General features: G+C 35.8%; 1 protein-coding gene across 1 annotated transcript in view; it reads right to left on the bottom strand.

Annotated features, from left to right (window-relative positions):
* Nucleotides 1-1,480, bottom strand: part of LOC142342294 (uncharacterized) — a 44,817-nt gene extending 43,337 nt beyond the window's left edge. The window contains exons 1-3 of the mRNA XM_075393580.1: nt 1,144-1,480; nt 745-774; nt 538-654 (exon numbers count right to left, since the gene is read on the bottom strand). Coding sequence (XP_075249695.1) covers nt 538-654; nt 745-774; nt 1,144-1,441 — 445 coding nt within the window. The 5' untranslated portion in view covers nt 1,442-1,480. The remainder of the gene's footprint in view (nt 1-537; nt 655-744; nt 775-1,143) is intronic.
* Between the last annotated feature and the right edge of the window lie 18,234 nt (nt 1,481-19,714).

The raw sequence follows: 19,714 nt of genomic DNA, 5'->3' as shown, positions 1-19,714 counted from the left end.
CTAATCCCTTTAGTGTGAACAGCGTGGGTATCACGCTGTGAGGTACGTCTTTGGAAAATTGATGAAAATAGGCTATACGTAATCTTCATACATAGGTACGCCTTTACCCCCCCCCCCCCCCCCCCCCCCGGCTCTGCTCACATGTAACTACTAATTTGGAAACAAAAATTTTCTCAGATCCATCACATAGGTAAACTTTAAACGGTTAAAATTCTGCTTTTTAGGAGACGCCATGACGTTGTAGGATTTGGTATTTTTGCATATTTTAAGATTGTCATTGGAAACCAATTAAACCTAGGGCAGATTTGTCCTCGCTTGAGTTTAGCCATACCTTTGCATAGTAATTAATGAATGCCACACTGGAATTTGTTTTCTCAGTTCGCAACTAATAATTCGAACGATTTTTGCGATAGGCGTTCTTTCATTTCAGTTTAACAGACACGTTGCGATGAAATAGTGACAAAATGAAATAAAACTACGGGACGAAATATACTTCTGTCATAAATTCTAAATTGATTTGGTTTGATTGTACATTACTTGTGCAGTATGTGCCGTCCCCATAGTAGCCAGGAATACATTGACAGAAGAAAGAAGTAGACCCCGTCATGAAGCAAGTCGCTTGAGCATGGCAGTTGTCAATTGTACCACAGGGATCTGAACAAGTCCGAATAAGTTCTTTTTTTAAAAGAAAGATGTTTGAATTGATGGCTATAGCGGGCAATTTGGCCAAGAAAAGATAATAACCTGTAGAAGACACGGACGGTTCCAAAACAGCTGAAACAAACTAATAACTTGATACAAAATTTTTAGAGCTCAGAATTACGTGGGAATTACGCTCGGAATATATTTTGCGTTTTAGGGAAAAAGAACCATTTTGAGCGCATAATTAACCTCAAAATTTATTGCCCAAATTTTTGGACCATTTTGGCCAGGCAATGTAGGGTTTCAATTGGCCAGGCAATGTAGGGTTTCAATTGGCCAGGCAATGTAGGGTTTCAATTGGCCACGCAATGTAGGGTTTCAATTTGAAAGATATACTCAAAGTTAAGATGTTTTCGAAAATCAAAAACGTATAAAGTCAGTGTGCACCTATGATTTCTGGATATTACTAAGCTGATTAATTTCTTTAGTTTTGAGGCTTACCGTCATATGCAAAAACATACTCCTTCAAATGGTCATTTCCGTCAAATGGGGAAAGTTTTTCTGAAGTGTGAAAACATTCACACTTTCCAGAGAGGGCGTTGAACTTGTGAAGACTCGTCTTTTGTTGTCTGGCAGATCCCCCACACAGCTTTGAACAAACTGACAGGTCCTCCACAAACCCCACCAGGGTTGCATTCTCCAAATTGGGGTTCGATTCCAAAACATTAGTCTTGGTCACGTGATATAAAGCTGTGCTAAGATGCCAGTAGATTGCGGAGCAGAGCAATTTTTCCAGCATCGTTATGTACCAACAAACTTTTTCAAAGTGCTGTGTTAAGTACTAATTAATGGCACCGAGAAATTATTCCTAAAAGTGGTTAAAGAAAAACATCCCAGATAAGAGAAGTAGGTTTTGTTCCAGTTCTAAAAGGCGCTGGAGTTTTGAATAATTAATGGTTAAAGTAGTCATCAAGTCTCTTTTCCTATTTGCTTTTTGTTTTGATTTGTAAATAACTGCGAAAGATTTCTGTTTTCTTAAATACCTTAAAAAGCGTTAACATCACGTTTTAAGATCACCTGAATGTTCGATTAAGCAGAAGAGTTTGTATCGATATAAGTTGGCAGAAGAATAATTTATTTGCAACTGAAAAGAATTGATGACTACACCAAAGCACAGGTTCACAAAAGCCCAGGTTGTTGGAAAATCTTGCATGTTTCAAAAAATTTGAAGTGTTGGGGTGATAATTTTAATCCATAAAGCACCACATCAGCACAAAAAATGTTTGCAAAAATTTTGATGATAATGATGATGTTATACGGCAATCTAACTACGCTTGACATAAAATCACATTAATATCAGAAAAAAAATCTAAACTAACATAAAACAGATAATGGTGTGCCATTCATTGTGAAAAGATATTTTTTTCGATTGATTTCAGTTATTGATTTTATATAACAAGACTGCTTCGTTGACTTCAATTTAATTCCGGCCTGAGTTAATACGTATAACCGATCGCGAGTTTTTGGAAAAGAGGAAATTAGAACATTTTGATCGGAATGCTGAAGGAATTCTTTTCGCAGTCCTTATGCCCGGGTCAAGGTTTCACGGGGATGTAATGCAAACATTTGGGCGCAAAAAACAGATAAAATTTTTGTCCGCTGATGCGTTGATCAATAAATGCGGTGATTTTTTGGGCGGTAACTTTCTTTTCAACCAACCATAGACAAACCCGAATGGCTATTTTGTGAGAACTTACAAGATTCTGACACAATCTTACGAAATAATTTATTGTCATACTAGATTTTCTAACATCATCTTGTAAGATAAACAATCTTTGTACAGAAATTTCACAAGATATTTATTCCCCTTGCACACTCTTACAAGATAACCTGCGACCTAAAAGAATCTTATAAGATATCGGTTTGTCTAAAAAAACATTTTCCCCAAAATTACACAAATTTTATTGTTGTTTACATGTTGTACAGTTCTTGCAAGAAGATAAATGAAACTGTGGTCAATGGAAAGAAAGATCTTTTCCGTCATCAGTGGTACAAGTCAGATAGATCCCATTTATCAGCAATCCAGTTACATCTTTGTTTCACCTTGAATTTGAAGTACGGTTGTACATTTGCTTAAAAACAAGAAGTCGTCGAAGTAAAATTCCACTTCAGCTTCAATCGTTTCTTTGAATATCGATGCTAAACCTGCTTCTTGAATTTCCAGTCAGGAAACTTTTGTGTGACGCATTGTTCTGCTCTATTTTTTGCATCAGAAAAAGATTTGTTGCTTCTTCATCTCTGGTTGTTCTAATAAATGATACTGCTGATAATTCTTCCAATAATTTGCGATGGAAAAAATGAAGTTTCATAGTGCCGTCAGGTGCTGTACCACTTATCTACCCGTTTAACGCTACCATTCGTGACCATCCCGTTTCCTGTATTCGATAATGAACTGCCTATTCGTTTTCTCTTTTGGCATGTGTTTCTCGTTCGCTTCCATGTTTCCACAGTTTTTTGCAGTAGGATTTTGGCTCGTATGAGGAAAGGAGATATGATTCCCAAGGGGTTGCATAAGTTTGAAGGAAAGACAAAAAACTGCGTTGTTTCCACATTTTTGGTTCACATTTAGTCGGTTTTTTGCTATAAACTTTTTCCTATCCATGTTCAAGTTCCAGTGAACACCAACACAGAAACCCGCAATGAGCGAAATTTTTACCGAAGAGATATTTGATTGCTCTGTATAGGCTATCTTTTTGTTGAAAAAAGCCACGAACGTCAATTCACCTCTTTCCAAGGTTCAAATGGTGTCGGCAAAGTATCCCTGACATCCATTGAGGTAGGAAAAACTATTGAGGCTTCGCTGACAGATGTAACCACTCCATACAAAAAAACATTCGGTGAACATTCTCAGCAGCATTTGGGTGATGTTTCAGGTGGTCTCTGGTGGTTGCCTATTGCAAAAAAGCTTGCTTGAAATACCGAGTCGCTGGCACTAATGTTGTGTTGCTGGTAACCGCGCACTCCTATTCTGGGCTGTTAGGGTGTTTCCAAATGAATCTGCAAAAAATTGGTCCTGTTTTTGTTCTCCCTTTTGCATAAATTTTACTTCACTACCCCCCTTCTTGGCAGTTTCCCCTTCTTTTGTAGCAACTGCTGCAAAATAAAACAGTTAGATGCATGAAAAAATGCTTTTTCTTCTTTTCCAAAACTGCGTAATGTGCAGAAAAAGTCCATCCAATTTCGAAAGTGTTGCATGATTCGCTTTGATTGTTGAAATAAAGAGAATGTTGTCCTGTATAATCAATACTGTGACTTGAAGGTTATCCGGAGTTAGCATATTGACATGTCTTAGATAATAAATTTCTGATGTCATTGAATAAGAAGACTTTCCTTCTGTTCTATTGGCTCTTGTCCGTGGTTTTGAGTAGAAATTCGTACCTTCTTCTGATTAGTGCTCATATAAAGAGGCTCCCTGGTTCAATGAGGGCGTATGTTTGATTTTTATGATCTTTGTTATTTGTAAAACCTTGCATGACGTAGATCTGTAGGGCAAATTGGTCGTTATTTTCAGTGCTGTTGTGTCCTTTGTCTAGTTTTTGTCTTCGCTGTTAATATCTTCAATCGAATTGCTATGTCCTCTTGATTTGCTCTTCTGAGAGTTAGCTTGTTCGAATTATGTCGGTAGTTGTCCACATCTGCTGTTGGCACAATCTACCGTAGTGTGGAGTCTTTGTCCATATCCCTGCTGCTGAATTTAGATTTTAAAGTACAGTTGTGTGCTGCTCTGCTGTTGGTTTTGATTTTTGATTTGGGTGATAATTTTATTGTCGTTCTGTGGTGAACTTGTTTTCCATTCAGATAGGTTACTTGTTGATTAACCTGTCGGGTTCTACTTGAAGTATTGTTTGTCTCATGTGTGTAGCCGGTTGTGTCTAGGCTGATTCTTCACTCTCCTTGATGTTTTGAGTGTTCACATGACTAGGTTTTTTGCCAGAAATCTGCAATTGATGGCTGTTGAAATTGTCGTAGCAGAACAAACTGATTCCATATGAAATATTTGCGTAGGTCAATTTATGGGCGTAAATCTTCACTATGTCACATTGTTGAGATCGGTTGAATTTTAGTTTCCTCAGTGTTGTTGGTTTGTTTCAAGGCGGAGAAGGTTACAATTGTCCAAGAAAGAGATGTTGTTGATAGTCAGTGGTTAATGTGCGGCTCTGCCAGACGTAGTTGATGGCTTGGCTGTTTCAACTCGTTCAATGACCCTTGGTGACAGGTGTTCCCTCAATGACCCGTGACCCTCAATGACCCTCAATGCTCCGTCCAATGACAGTTGTTCTTTGCAGGGAAAACATCCAACGAAATTACTTTACAAGTACTAACTCATAGCCAATCTTCTGTCCCTCAGCGGGACGAGTTTCTGAAATTATGACGCTGAAACGATTGTATGAATCTGCCCAATTGCATGATGCACCGTTGAACTTCTGAAGATCCTTCTTGGGAAGCAATTCAACATATGACGTGTAGAACTGAAATGATCATTGAAACACTGCTGACAGTTGCTTTGCCTCTACCGCTGGCAGATTGATGAATTCGAGGATTTTTAGTAATTTCATTATGCGAGTGACACTTGCACTGCCCAACTTTTAAACGATTACATTGTGCAGCTCACTCAAACTATATAAACATCGAAATCGTTCATAAACTTTTTGTAGTTAGCTTGTAGTGTTTTGTCTCATAAAAAGTATGTGTATTTTTAAAAAATTGAACTTTTTCACAATTTTCCTGGCTTTGACTGGCCCAAAAAATTTTTCAACGCTTCTCTGGATGCATCATTGATCAACATTTGTTAAACCATTTTAATTGTTTTGAAAATTATTTTATCTCCACCAGCGTTGGAGTGAGTCCAAAATTTTAATATATTAATTTGAACAAAAAGATCTGGTACTGTTTAGCAGAACGGTTCATATTTTTTTTTGCGAAGTTCTTAAACACGTTTCGCGCTGAACTTCATTTTCAACAAAATTTTTCTGCCTGTCGTTAACAATGTCCTTTCTTTGGTCAAGCTTTCTATTTGTTTTAGCTCTGACCGCAATTGGTCAATCTTTTTCTCGAGCGCCTCGATTGCTCTGCCCTTTTTAGCTATTTATGTTTAAAACAGGCGAACTCCTCTTCCAATGATTCAACCCATTTTTCTTGTTCGGAGTTTCTTGATGTGGTTGCCTTCAATTTGTCTCCTAGCGCATCTCACTCGGCACTTGACTTAATAATTGCCTATTTTGTTGCCTCTTTAGCGTTTTCACAATGACCGTTCAACCTTTTTTTCTGCAACTCAACAACGTCCTTCTGGAGTGAGGATTTTTTTCTTCAAATTCTCTAGTTGAACACAGTTCTCCACTTCTCCAGTTCTCCATTCTCTAGTTCTCTATTTCATTTCTCTTCAGTATTTAAAATACTGGGCGCTTTTTTTAATGTCTAACGTAAATTCAAACTTAGATCCCTTCAGAATACGGCGGTTGAGGTATAAAGGTCGCCAGACAAACAATTCCGGTGAAATCTCGGATAGAACTTTGTACAACTCGTATAACTGAGGTAACCCCAATTTGTTTGTTCTCGCAGCCGGCTTTATTAAATAAAAGACACTTTTGCTTCTCCAATTTTTCAACATTTTTCTCTGAAACGCAAGACTTTTTTCGTCTCTTTTGCGTCTTAAACTCAAGACATTTTTTTCTTCACAATTGTTTGTTCCTTTGTTTGTTTTTCTTTATTCTCGAACCGAGAAGTTCTTGTTTATTTTCTTAGTTTTGGCTCTGAGCTCAGGACAGTTAACGTTTCTTTTCTTAGCCTTTTCGTTTGTTTGTTTTTTACATGATGCTTAGATTTAAGTCGTTTCCATTTGTTTTGATCTTAAAATAAAAACAGCTCATTTTTTGTTGTTTAACTGTTTTGAAAATTGTTTTACCTCTACCAACGTTGGAGTGCGTCCAAAATTTTGTATTACGGTAATTTGAACAAAAACATCTCGTAGTGTTTTGCAGAACGGTTCATAAAAATTCTTTGCGAAGTTCTTAAACAGGTTTCTCGGTGGACTTTATTTTTGCTCTTTCTTTCTCCAGAAAATTTTTCTGCCTGTTGTTAACAATGTCCTTTCCGTGGCCAAGTTTTCTATTTGTTTTAGCTCTGACCGCACTTGGTCAATCTATTTGTGGAGCGCTTCGACGGCTTTGCCCTTTTCAGCTCAAAAAAATTAAACATCGGGATCGTTCATCAAAGTTATTGTAGTTAGCTTGTAGTGTTTTGTCTCATAAAAAAGATATACATTTTTTCAAAGTTGAATTTTTCACAAATTTCCTGGCTTTATCTGGTCAACAAAATTTTTAACGCTTCTCGGGCTGCATCGTTGATCACCATTTGATATACAAGGTTCATAGTTCTGAAAATTGTTTTATCTCCACCAGCGTCAGAGTGGGTCTAAAACTTGTTTTGTGACATTTTTATCAAACAGGTCTCCTACTGCGTAGCAGAAGGGTTCACAAAATATTTTTTACAATCCCTACAACACGTTGCTCGTTGGCCTCCATTTTGGCTCTTTAATTTTTTGCAAAATTTCTCTGCCCATCGAGAACTATGTGCTTTATTTGGCCAAGTTTTCTATTTGCTCTAGCTCTGACCGCCATTGGTCAATCTATTTCTCGAGCGCCTCGATTGCTCTGCCCTTTTTAGCTATTCATGTTTAAAACAGGCGAACTCCTCTTCCAATGATTCAACCGATTTTTCTCGTTCGGAGTTTCTCGATGTGGTTGCCTTCAATATGTCTCCTAGCGCCTCTCACTTGGCACTCAAATTAATAGTTGCTTATTTTGTTGCCTCTTTATCCTTTTCACCATGATCGTCTTTTTTTCTGAAACTCAACAAAGTCTTCATAAAGTGAGTATTTTTCCTCTTCAAAACCTCTAGTTTAACACACTAACTTTTCAGTTCTTTTCTCTTCAGTGTGTAAAGATCGAGACCGTTTTTTGAAATTCTAACGTATATTGTAAGGTAGACACCTTCCGTGTCTGGAGGTTGAGGAATGAAAAACGCTACACGAAAAACATCCGGCGAAATCTCGGATATATTTTTCTACAACTCGTATATCTGATGTAATCGCAATTTGTATGATCTTGCAGCCGGCTTTGTTCAATAAAACACGCTTTTGCTTCTCCAAATTGCCAACGTTTTTCTCTGGAATGCAAGACTTTTTTTGTCTTTTTTTGGTTTTTGAAACTCAAGACTTTTTCTTGTTCCTTTGTTTGTTCTTCTTTAGACGCGACTCAAGAATTCATTTTTTATATATTAGGTTTGGCTCTGAAATCAGGACAATAAACGTTTCTTTTTGTTGGTTTCGCGTATCTACGGCCTTGATTTAAGTCAATTCCATCTGTTTTCGTTTTAAACTAAAAACTGTTCAAGGTTTTTTTGTTGTTTCTTGTTTTGATCTTGAAAAGAAGACTTTTTTGTCCTTAAAGCGATATATTTTGTTTTTCTTCTTTTATTGTTCTTCAACCTAGTATCTCAAAACTCAAAAACACTTTGTCTTCAATATCTCTCCTTTGATCCAAGCGTTGTTTAGTTTTATTGATTAATTGGTTATACAAAGTTGTTTTGGTTACGTGGTCAAGATTCCGCAACATTAATTGCAAAGATTCTAATTAATGGCTCATCTTAAACAGATGAAAATTTTAGGAGAGTCTTTATACAAATGGAGTTAGCATGAACAGTGTTAAGTCTGGCACAGCAGTATTCCTGGCTTTTAACCAAATTTATGAGCCGCCGGCTTCAAAGTTACCAAAATCTGTTATTTTTTTTGCGATAAGAGAATTCGCTACTGGTTGTTCCAATTTATAAAATTTGCATGCCTGTAATTTCCTTTAAAACATCGGATGCCTCTCGACCAAAATTTCCTCTGCTGTTGAAAATTTTCTTAGTCTGATGTTAGGAATAGATGTTGGGAAAAATTGTTACTCTGCATTGTTACTCTATATTGAAAAAAAATGTCGTTTTCTAATTAGCAACGATAAAACAAAGACTTATAGGCAACAATTGCATAAATATGAAATAAAACAAAATTACGAGTGTCCAGATATCTGATAGAAAAAAACTTTTGATAGAGAAAAAAACTTCTGTTCCTCTATTTGCACAGAATTTTATTTTTTGCACCAGGAAAATTTTTTTCATAAAAAGTTAATGGTTGCTACCATCTTGGCACACTGCTGATTTTACAAAATTGATTCCAATCCTTCAAGTTGAGTCCAGGCTCAAAGAGTTTAACTGAAGTACTCATTACGTTTTAGATGTATCAACCATTCTTTGATTATTCAACCGGTAAAACTCAGATGGAAGTGCTCTAAGTCTGATTAAAAACTCTCCCACTGTTCGAGTAGTTCAATGTTATAGCTCTCAACTGCGCTTGAGAGAAACATTTCTAAGATTACCTTAAGATTAGCAATTTCTTTTAAAAGTTTTTTCTGGCGCTCCGTTTTTTTTTAACTAATTTCATTTTAATACTTTATTTTTTTAATGCAAAATCTTCATACTTATTTTGCTGCCATGTTTATCTTTTGATAATGTTTACCGTGTTTTTGCAGGGTCTCTTTTTTAACTGTTCCAGAGATTGACAACTTTACTTGCCCTGATTGTGAAAAAATTTCATGGTCGTCAAAAAGTGTGGCTTTGCTTTTTTAAAAAATGGTTTTTAAAAAACCTAGAAAAGATTTAAGTTTTTGTATGTTTCCATATTGTTCCGATGTAAATTTTTCAATGATTGCGCTCTTTGCAATAAATTTTTCTCTTGAGGTTGAAGCGCACTCTACATCAGCATATATAGCACCTTCGTGTTCATTATTTTCAAGAAGATGAAGCAGGCTCCTTCAAATATGTTGCTTCATTTATTTTTAGTTTCGTCAAAGGTCTCCATAATTTCCCCCATTTTTATTTGATTTCTAAATCTTTATTCCCTTGTGAAAGAGACAAAATAGTCATATATAATGCTCTTTTAAGTGGAGACATGTTGCATAACGCTTTTTACATGCAAATTTAATCTCTGTCGGAAAATCCGCATAGATCAGATTACTGTTCTCTATAATTTTTGATACTTGAAATCTGTTAGTACAGTTTGTACTCCATTATCCCAATCATCACTGTTTTCAATGAACAGATGTTTTGTTGACACGCTATTGTCAAAATCGTATCTGAATATTTTTGTAGAAAAACGATCGAAAAAACAATCACTAGCATTGCCGGACAAAAATTTAATGACACTTCATAACAATATTTTCAAGCGAACCAGTTTAACGTTTAAAATCTCATATTTGTTTCCGATTTCTTTTCAAACCAAAAAGTTTTTCAACACTTTTCATGTTACTCAACGATGCAATCCTTCAATTTCTTTGGTTTTGTTTTAAGATTGCTGTTGATTCTACCTCGTAGATGTTGTTACTGCCTCTGAATCATTTTTGTACTTTTTCTAAGGAATTGTTGCTTTCGTACTTGCGCCCCAAATTTTTCTGCTGGGTTTGGAAATAGCATTTGTATTGGTTGCTTCTCAGGGCTTTTTCAATTCTTTTCCCATGCTATCTTTTGCGTTACCTTGCGTTGATTCTTTCGCTTCACTCGTTGGAATGTTAATTGTATAATTTGATGGAATACTGGCATTCTCTGCTGTAGCTGCTGATTGCTGATCTTCTTGGAATAGATTAACAACAATGGCTGTAATCGACTCTATTTCAATTATATCGTTATCGTCTGAGCTTTCCAACTTCGAGTTTCTCTACTCTTTATCTGTTGCTTTGCGTTTGACCTGATGCTCAGGCGTAAAAAAATCTTGCCGTGTTCTATGTCTTTAATTGGCGATAATTTACTTTAATGATTTTTTGTCTCTGGTTCTCATCTAACAGATTTTGTCTTTTTATCCTTTATTTTGAAATTCAATTCCATTTCGACTTCGATAATTTTGCATGGTGGTTCGTATAAAAAACTTCCTTTTCCCTCTTTTTTATTGTCCTGCTGAAATCTAACATTTCTTTTCTCGTTTTGTAGCTCGATCTATGTCTCCATCAAAATAGATTTTCTGGCCTTCACGTTTGACGTCCATGAACACTCGCATTAAGTGATGGGACTCCTAACATTTTTGTCTAATTGTTAAATCATAGTCAGTTTGAGCTGCATTTTTTTTCAATCTGTGGTCTGCTATAGATTCAGTCTATATGTTATGACAAGCAGAATCACAATACAACATGCACTTAGCATTGTTTTGCTACGCTCTGAAATGATGATCCGTAGGCCTTCATCGCCAAAGGCAGAATATGTGTACGTCCTCTTTATTCCCAGTCCACTGCAAAATCTACAAAAAAGTTTGTCATGAAGTTTGACCCTTGATTGTTTTATAAATTGACTGGAAGTTGACAATTACCATCCAAAGTTTAACAAATGTCCTTGCCAAGGCTTTTGCTTTTTGATTGGGTAAAGCTACTTCCTAATACCGCCCATTGAATTTATCTGCGATACGTAAAATGTACGTGATCTGATACTTGGGAAAAAGTGAACCTCTAATTTCGAGATAAAGTTGCCAGAATGGATGATTAAACTTCCATTATTGAGTGAATGTCATTGTTTTTGTTTACTGCCATTTCTTCTTATTCAAAAATTGTCAAAGCTTTCTGTCAATATTACTACGTCGCTCTTCATGCCTGGCCAATAAAACCTTCCACGAGCGCTATCATATGTTTTGTCTATTCCAAAGTGACCAGCACTAGGAGACTCCTTTAACAGTTAATATAGCTCATGGAAAACAGCATTGGATGAACTGTTTCAAAGTAAAGGCCCATTTCTTGTTTTTGCTATGAGGCGGCGACTTGAACACTGAACAGAAAATTACATATTTCCTCGGAAATGTAATTTGCGTTTGTCTTCGGTCAGTCCCTTTTTGTTTAAGAACAATGAGTAGACCTCAATGAGTAGTTTGTCACTTTGCTGCTAATCTCGCAGCGTTGTTCTCTATAGCTTGAGTAGCCAACCCGATCTTTCGTTGTTAATATTGTTTTTTTATCTGTGGAATGCAGAAATGTTAACAAATTTGTTTTTCCTGACTTTCTCTGTTTCAGCGCTAGAGACAACAGACAATTGGGATTTTCATTATTCCTCTAAGTTTGATGTCAAAAATTAATTTCCCAAGTAATTATATCCATCCAGCAACCATGCCGTCTTTTTCATTTAAATTGTAAATCCAGAGAACAGCCCTGTGGTTTAATACAATTAGAAAGTGCTGACCAAGTAAAAGGCGTTTGAAATGCTGCGTAAAATGAGAACATTCCCAAAATGGTTCTTAGTTGCTGAGTAATTACATTGATTCATACTTAGCATTATACTAGCATAAACAAAAAATCTATCCGCGGTTCCCGTCCTTTATTAGAATTGCCCAATGCCTGATGAATAACTCTTAGTTAAGGCAAATGGAACTCGATTATGAGGGTTTCCCAATGGTCAAGCTTCTAAAAACTTGCTTTTTTCTTTCAGTTATAGCACTTTTTCACTCTAACCTGCTTTCGAATTAATTTTATTGGTTTAGTAACCTGAAAAGAGGCTGTGCTGTTTTTTTGAAAACCGGAATCAACTTTAAAAGAAACCAACGTCTTAAAGCCCAGAACGCCTTTCAGAGGCGATGGGTAATTCAATCTTTCTACATAGCCCACTTTTTTTGGCTTGACTTCACCTCATTCTCGAATGCAGTTCTCGAACCAACGTCTCAATCCCTTTGATCCTGGGAGTCTTAGTCTATTCGCCGCTAATTGTTGGAAAATCGACTCCAACCTTTTGAGTTGTTTCTCAGGTTTCTCTCAAAAACAATGACTTTTTGTACATAAACTAGAGCTATTTCTCAAAAGAGGCCAGCCAAATTTAATTCCATTAGTTTTTTAAAAACTTCTGAAGCTAATCGAATATGTGGCTTTTTCCATCTGTACAAACGTAGGATGTTATAAAGGTTGTGAAATTTCGACTCTTTTTGTTTGCAATTTACAAGTTTTCCGACAAAAGATGTAAGTTTAAGAAGTACATGTTTCCCTCCAGCCAATCAAAAAAAAATCTTTTCTTCTTTTTAATGACCCTCAAGTATTTTTTCTATTTGTCTGTCCAGACAGCAAAAGTCCTAGAATAAACGAAATGTACTTTTGTTTTGTTAAGATAACTGATGGTGCTGCCCAATTGAAGAGTGTTGTTTCTCGACTGAGTCATTTCAATCGAAATCTTCATCAAACTTTATATGGTTTTTGTTTATTTTTCACAGCTTATGGTGACATATATACGTCTGAATGGTGCAATTTCTTTCGTAATTTTTTATGATAAGTCCAATTGCAAAATCCTTACTTAATTGACTTTTGAATTAAAAATTAGATTTTTTTGCATATAGTTGTAGCTTTTCTCATTTATCCTCAAGACGATTTGATTGTATTAGCTTTTACAATATTCTCAATTTATATCTCCTAATTTTCTGTTTGGATCGAGGTTGTTTTGCTGTATTTTCAATATTTTTAAGGTCAGGCGTAAATGCGAGTCTTGCAGCATTAAAAACATTTCTGTCCTGTATATTAAAGTTCCAAACGACACTATCAGTTATGTTATCTAACGATCTTGCTTTTAATATATGAGATTTTTCACTGAACTCTCATATGTGTTTTACTATAATTACTTTTTGTTGTTTTTTGCCTTCTTCGTCCACTATCTTTTTAGTGAAAAATTTAAAGAAGGTAGTTCATGTTCCTTGCTGCGATTAGAAGTTTATTTTTAATACATCGCTGTGATGGGAGTAAATAAGAATTCTTCCCGTTTCTTACGAAAAAGAATTCCATTTTCTTTGATTTAGATTTCAAAAAAAACTGTATAAGACTTTCATGCCTGACAACCAAGTTATTAATTCAATTTGTGTCACTATAAACTTATCGGTTATGTTAAATTTGAATTTAGCAACTCTGAAATTAGCAGTATGGAAAATTTTGCCCTAATTCTGAAATTTACTTGGTATTGGCAGCATTTATTTTTTTGTTGCATCTCCTCATCTTGTTCGGTTCAGCCGGTTGTTTATGGAGTGATTCTTTTTCAAGATTAAGAGTACTTTTTGATATCAATTAAAGCCATTATGAGTTTACTTTTTATGCTTTTGCAAACAAGTTCTCCACTGGTCTGATTCCACTTCAAAAGCTTTACTTTTTGTTGACGTGCGGTCTTCCCATTTTCAGATAAATCCAGTTTAAAAGAAAAATTTATTTGAATTGATTTAGTATTACACATTCAAAAGAGTTCCTGCTTTTCATAGATGCATGAATTCAATCACAGCGTATTTCTCTCACAATTCGCCGCTGCTTTCGATTGTTCGGCACAACTCTCGTGCGATCAGTCTAGGTTTCTGATTCAAACCCCGGATGCTAGCTATTGCGCTCTTTTGTCATAAATGTCTCTTCTGTTATCAGCTTTTTCTTGAGTAGCTTTTGTACTTTGGGTCTCTATCTACAGGTTCAAAATAACCTCCCTCACTCTTGGCTCTCGGCTTCGCTCTTTTATATGAAAAATTTTGATTAGATTTTCTGTTAGTATTACTAGTCTGTAATGTCTTAAGCAAGAACGCGAATTGTTTGTTAATTTGACTTGTCCGCAATTTTCAGCAAGAAAAAACCCTATCCATATGCCGTACTTCAGATAAGAACCTCAATATTGAAATGGAACTTTGAAACTGAAAATTCTTCAAAAGGATTCACCCTTGGTCTTCAAATTTTGGAGCTTTACTGTTTGAATTGTATTGCTTCACTATGAGGAACAATTGTATTAGAAATTCTCAATTTAACATATATGTCATTTCAGTGTGATAAATTTCTCTTGTTTGATGTTTAATTAGATTAAAAAAAAGTAATTTTTAAAACTTGCATTTTATGGTCTTCCCCATTACAGCAGCCCCCCGAGTTCTTATGCCTGCTTTATATTATTTTAGTGTTGCCAGTTGAATAAATGCCGCCACGCGCATTTATCGACATTGGATTTGTTATAATTATTAACGCGCCAGCTTTCTGTACACCTTGGACCTATTCTAAAATGATGTGAACGTTAATAGCGAGCTGCGCTGCATAGTACACTAGAGCAAAAGAAAACACTACTCATTTGCAATACCGCTGCGTATTATTTATTACACAGTTAACCAGGATAATGCGGTTGATTCACGGCGGCTGTTGATATGCGTACTAATTGAAGTTTACTGAAGCTATCTATGCCGCTCTTCAAAGCAGAACTTCTGAAAAAATGAGATGAGTAAAGAACGACTAATAGTCGGCTCCACGAAATACCTAGGATTTGATTTGGGGCTAATCATCAGCCTCGTGATTAACATTCGTGTTGAGTCAGTTATAATCAACCTCGAGCTAGAAATTGCTGTTGATAGAAATTGTAGCAGCCTCAAGATAGCAGACACTCAAACCTCCTTCAATTTTGTCTGCTCACAAACAGCCATTTTCTTCAACCTCCGCATGGCCCGAATTAACGCGGCAATTCGTAGTCTGCCGTTCTTCAGTAACTATTTTGAAAAGAAACCAAAAATACCTCAAAATTATGCTCTATCATCTTTAATTGTGTCTTACTTAAACTCTATATATAATTTTGTCATTCTTAGCATATGTCAGATAGGTTTGGCAATTAGAAAGTACATTGTGAGCAAATAGTTAGACTTCTTCTGGCACTTAACTATGGTTGATTGAATAATAGTTTTTAGCCCTATTGTGGTAATTAAGATTTAGCGAATAAAATCTCAACCGCATAAGATATTAAAACTGGATACAAGGAGTAAAGAACGTCGGTTGCTCTCATAATATTAGAGATCTATGGACTTTTTGTGGCTAGTTTTCCAAACCAATATACAATATCCTGTATGCTGTAATGTGTGATAAAATTTAGGTGATCAAAATTTGTGCTCTTTGCTCAGCCATCAAAAAAACTTGATTGCTTGTGTCTCAGTGGTGCGCAGTTTTTGCTATAATCTGTTACTTATTAGAAGCGAAAGTGAACTGAAAAATTAGCCAAAATTGGTATATTTTTTCCACTTTAATTTTTAGTGTTTATTGAGATATAACCTCTAATGGAGTCGTCATCCCTCCAATTAAATACAGAAAAGTAATTACGAAGAAAACATGACTGCTTGTGTCTCAGTTGTGCGCAGTTTTTGCTATAATCTGTTACTTATTATAAGAGATCTGGGTCTCCTAGTAAGTAACTCATTGAGCTGGACTGAAAACTACTTTTAGATCGAGCAAATCCCTAAGAGCCCTTTTTAAAATCAGAAGGAATGTCTCGGCACATTCACCTCAAAATCCATGCGTACACAGTGTATGTCATGCCAATCCTCACTTTCTGCTCTCAAGCCTATTATACCAGCGTCAGCTCTCTGAAAAATTTAGAAAAAATCCAAAAGCACGCTACAATTTGGTTCTACGCGTAAAATGACAACCACAAAGCAAGGCTAATTTGCTGCAATCTCCTACCAGTGTCCCTTTACCTTGAATTGCATGATGTACTTTACCTGCAAATGATACTTTACCTCAGAGTTGATATAAAGCCCTCAGCACTTCAGACTATAAATGAAAACGAGTCAACCAGACAGGGTCAGTGTAAAGAACGAGAAGTGAACAGCACCCGAAAAAGAAAATCCGACGAGAACTTCGTCAGACGTGCCAGTATTCTCTACAATATCCAATCTCGACATGCACAGTACACCAATGTAAAACTGAACAAAAGCTCCCTGACGTACACCTATTGGCAATATTTTGTTGAATGTTACAACGAGAAAACATCTTGCACTTGGAGAATCTTATGCCTCTGTGGCTCATGCAACCCCTACGAAAAACTCACTAATAGATACCACCAGAACTGTACAAACAAATGAACACTCAATCGGGATGAAAGATGCCCCGGGAACCCCAAAAGCCTATTACTGCTACTACTACTAAAACGAGATCGAGATTAGGCAGTCGCCATCATGTAAAACAATTGCAGATTTCGTCTCTTTTTGATTCGTCTCTTTTCGCAGAGATTTGCCTAGAAAATTTGAGAACTTGACCAGGTGGAAAAGATATTGCGAGGGAGCCATCTTGCTGTTGCGTTGAAGAAACTCTCAAAATATGAGAGAGAGAGAGTTTAGGCTTCTGTGGGTCTTTCCACATGGGTTTGCACCCTTCATATAACGACTGAGCTGAGCTTCTGCACCGGGTTACAATGTCCACAGCTGCAGTTGAAATCCCAGGAACATAAGTTGACTTCCAAATATGTGCATTTTTCATCCTCAGTATTATTAATTTAAATGCAATTTGCGTGACTCTGCTTGAAATCACCGAGAAATTCTGGCGTTTTTCAAGAATGGTGCTTCAGATTTTGAGCCAGAGATTCCTAACCGGAGTTAGTGCAATTTACTTAAAACATTCATCTGGCACCTTTTGATATGAATCATTTTATGGCATCGTATATGGCATTTCGATTTCTAGCAATATTGTTAGGTGCACGTGCGTGCTTTAATAGTTTTTTTTTCAAAAATTTTAGGTAATTAAAATCCTAATAATCTGGTAAAACCATATGAGATTGAAAACAAACGGTATATTCTTCATAAACAGAGTAACATGAAAATAACAATTAAATTGTTGACTTTTAAATTAGCATTTTTATTGAGTTTTTATAAAAAGAACATCTTTTCTGCTTTTGCCCCCCCCCGCTTAGTGGGCGCATATAATTTGCACCCCTCAGACGCACGTTCCATATTTTTTCATAATAATTTACTATGTCATGGCAAGTGTTCTGTAACTGGGGGCGCATAACATACTGTGGGCACAAACGGAAAAGATCCGAATTATTTGATCTATTTTGCTTCAGTCCCTATTTACTCGGCCAGATGCTCAATGCCATTTTTTTACCCACGATATTTTATTGCCCTCAATCGTTGGATGATACACTTTAATTAAAAAGATACAACTACTAAATGAATCCGAGTTACTGAATTCAGCATTAAAGCATCACTTCGAATCGGTGCAAACCAATTGATTAATAAATACCTAGTGGAGATAACTTTGTCAGTGAGACGCCATAGCGCTTTAAAATTCTGTTTTTTTCCTTTGAGAACTAGGTCATGGAGTAACTTCTGTTTTTGTTTGTTCCGGCCTCACCTTAGTGGGGAAGGAACTCTATGCTCAGCTGGGTTTTTTGTTCAGTCAATTTTGACCGATCGGTATATTCATCGTAGATAATTGCGAGTGGTATCATTAGAAAGTTCAAGAGTAGAATCTCAAATAAAACAGATTTTTAATTTCGTTTTTCCGAGGAGTTATTGATGTTTAAATTTTGCTCAATTTGTTGTCAATTTTTTAAAAATAATTTCGTAAACTTTTAACGGACTCTTGGGTTTTCTCTGCGTTTCTTGATATTTGTGATCTCATCTTTCATTAACCAATGGTCCAATTGGTTGTCGAGATAGGTATTAGTGAAAAAATCTAATGTTTTCAGTTGATAACTGATGGGTCTTAAGACCAATTATTTAATAAAATTATTATTTAAAATTACAAAATTATTTAATAAAAGTTTTTTCCCAGCCGTATTTTTGAAAAATTAAAGCTCAATTTCATTGACAAGTCTTATCTGAGAGTTTTCGTGAGTTTTGTAAATCTGCCTAATTTGCGTTCTTTCTGGTCTCTTGCATTATCGCATCAAACGCTGATCCCATTATCGTTTACGGGAAGTCAAATGTAACATATACGGAGATTGTAGTAAGCGTATGCGAAAATCTTGAGGAATTAATTGCTTCAAAACTTTTTTTTTCGCAATTTTCCATTAATTTTTCCATTTAGGATTGTTTTTGATGCTCTTTCTGTAATTGTATTGCATGTTATGAATAAAGGCTACTCTCAATGGCTTCCCAGGGAGGTTAAGTAAACCTATTATCTACTTACTTTTGATAGCTATTGGCTGGATCAGTTTTGTAAATATTTGTTTTCAAAGGTTTTGATAGAATTTTGAATTTTGCGTTTTCTTGTTTTTGCCATGACAGGTCACATCATGCTCATTTGAAGCAGTCAATAGCTCTAATTCTCTAATTCGGTGTTTTGAGCTATCACGTTTTACTCTGAAACTTAGGAAATTAACGGTTTAAGTACTGTTTTCGTAGATTACTACGTTTTTAGTTTTGACCGTTTCTGTTTTTTGCGGTCCTAGAAGTTAATCTATTTAATGACAGCTGCCATTGGTTTCCTATGTAATTACGTGTTAATCTACTCAGTGTGTTTAGATGTCAGCTGATAGTTGTTGCGACTTCCGTTATTTAGTTTTAAAAAGTTAATAGGCGTTTATGAACTGTGCATCTCTTTATTCTACTTCTTGTTGACTTGTTGTCTTGTTATCATCCACACTTTTTATGAAATTCAGGTTGATTTGTTTAATTTTGATTTTCTGATGCTAGTTCCCTAATACGGCATTTTTAAATCAGTTAGTGGTTTTTGTTTCTAACGACTTTTTAAATCATACACCAATTGTTTTCGAACAGTATGCGAAGTTTTGAAGTCTTAGTTTCCTATCTCTTCCTTAATTGGTAGACAAATAATTCAAAATGGGAGAAGTGGAGTCCAAAAATTATTTGCAGACGCTCTTTACCAATTCTCCTGGTATGGTTTTAAGGCTTTAGCTTAATTTTTCTGATAATCTTTTTAAATACGTTCCGATACGGTATGAACCTATTTAATACGATTATCACATCAATTAGGTTAAAACTTTCAAACCAAACAGATCGAGATTAGGCAGTCGGTTCCCAGTTAAAACATTTGCAGATTTCGTCCCTTTTTGATTCGTGTCTTTAACCAGCGATTTGCCTAGAAAATTTGAGCTTATTGGCCAGGTGCAAAAGATTTTGCGAGGGAACCATCTTGCTGGTGCGTTGCGAAAACTCTCAAATTATGTGCTTTTTTATCCTTAATATTAGTATATTAAATGAAGGTTACGTGACTCTGCTTGAAATCACCGAGAACTT

This window comes from Convolutriloba macropyga, chromosome 7 (assembly GCF_964194025.1).
Source record: "Convolutriloba macropyga chromosome 7, txConMacr16.3, whole genome shotgun sequence".
NCBI classification, from domain to species: Eukaryota; Metazoa; Xenacoelomorpha; order Acoela; family Convolutidae; genus Convolutriloba; species Convolutriloba macropyga.
The sequence above is the reverse complement of the archived record's forward strand: the minus strand, read 5'-3'. Positions and strand labels throughout refer to the sequence as shown.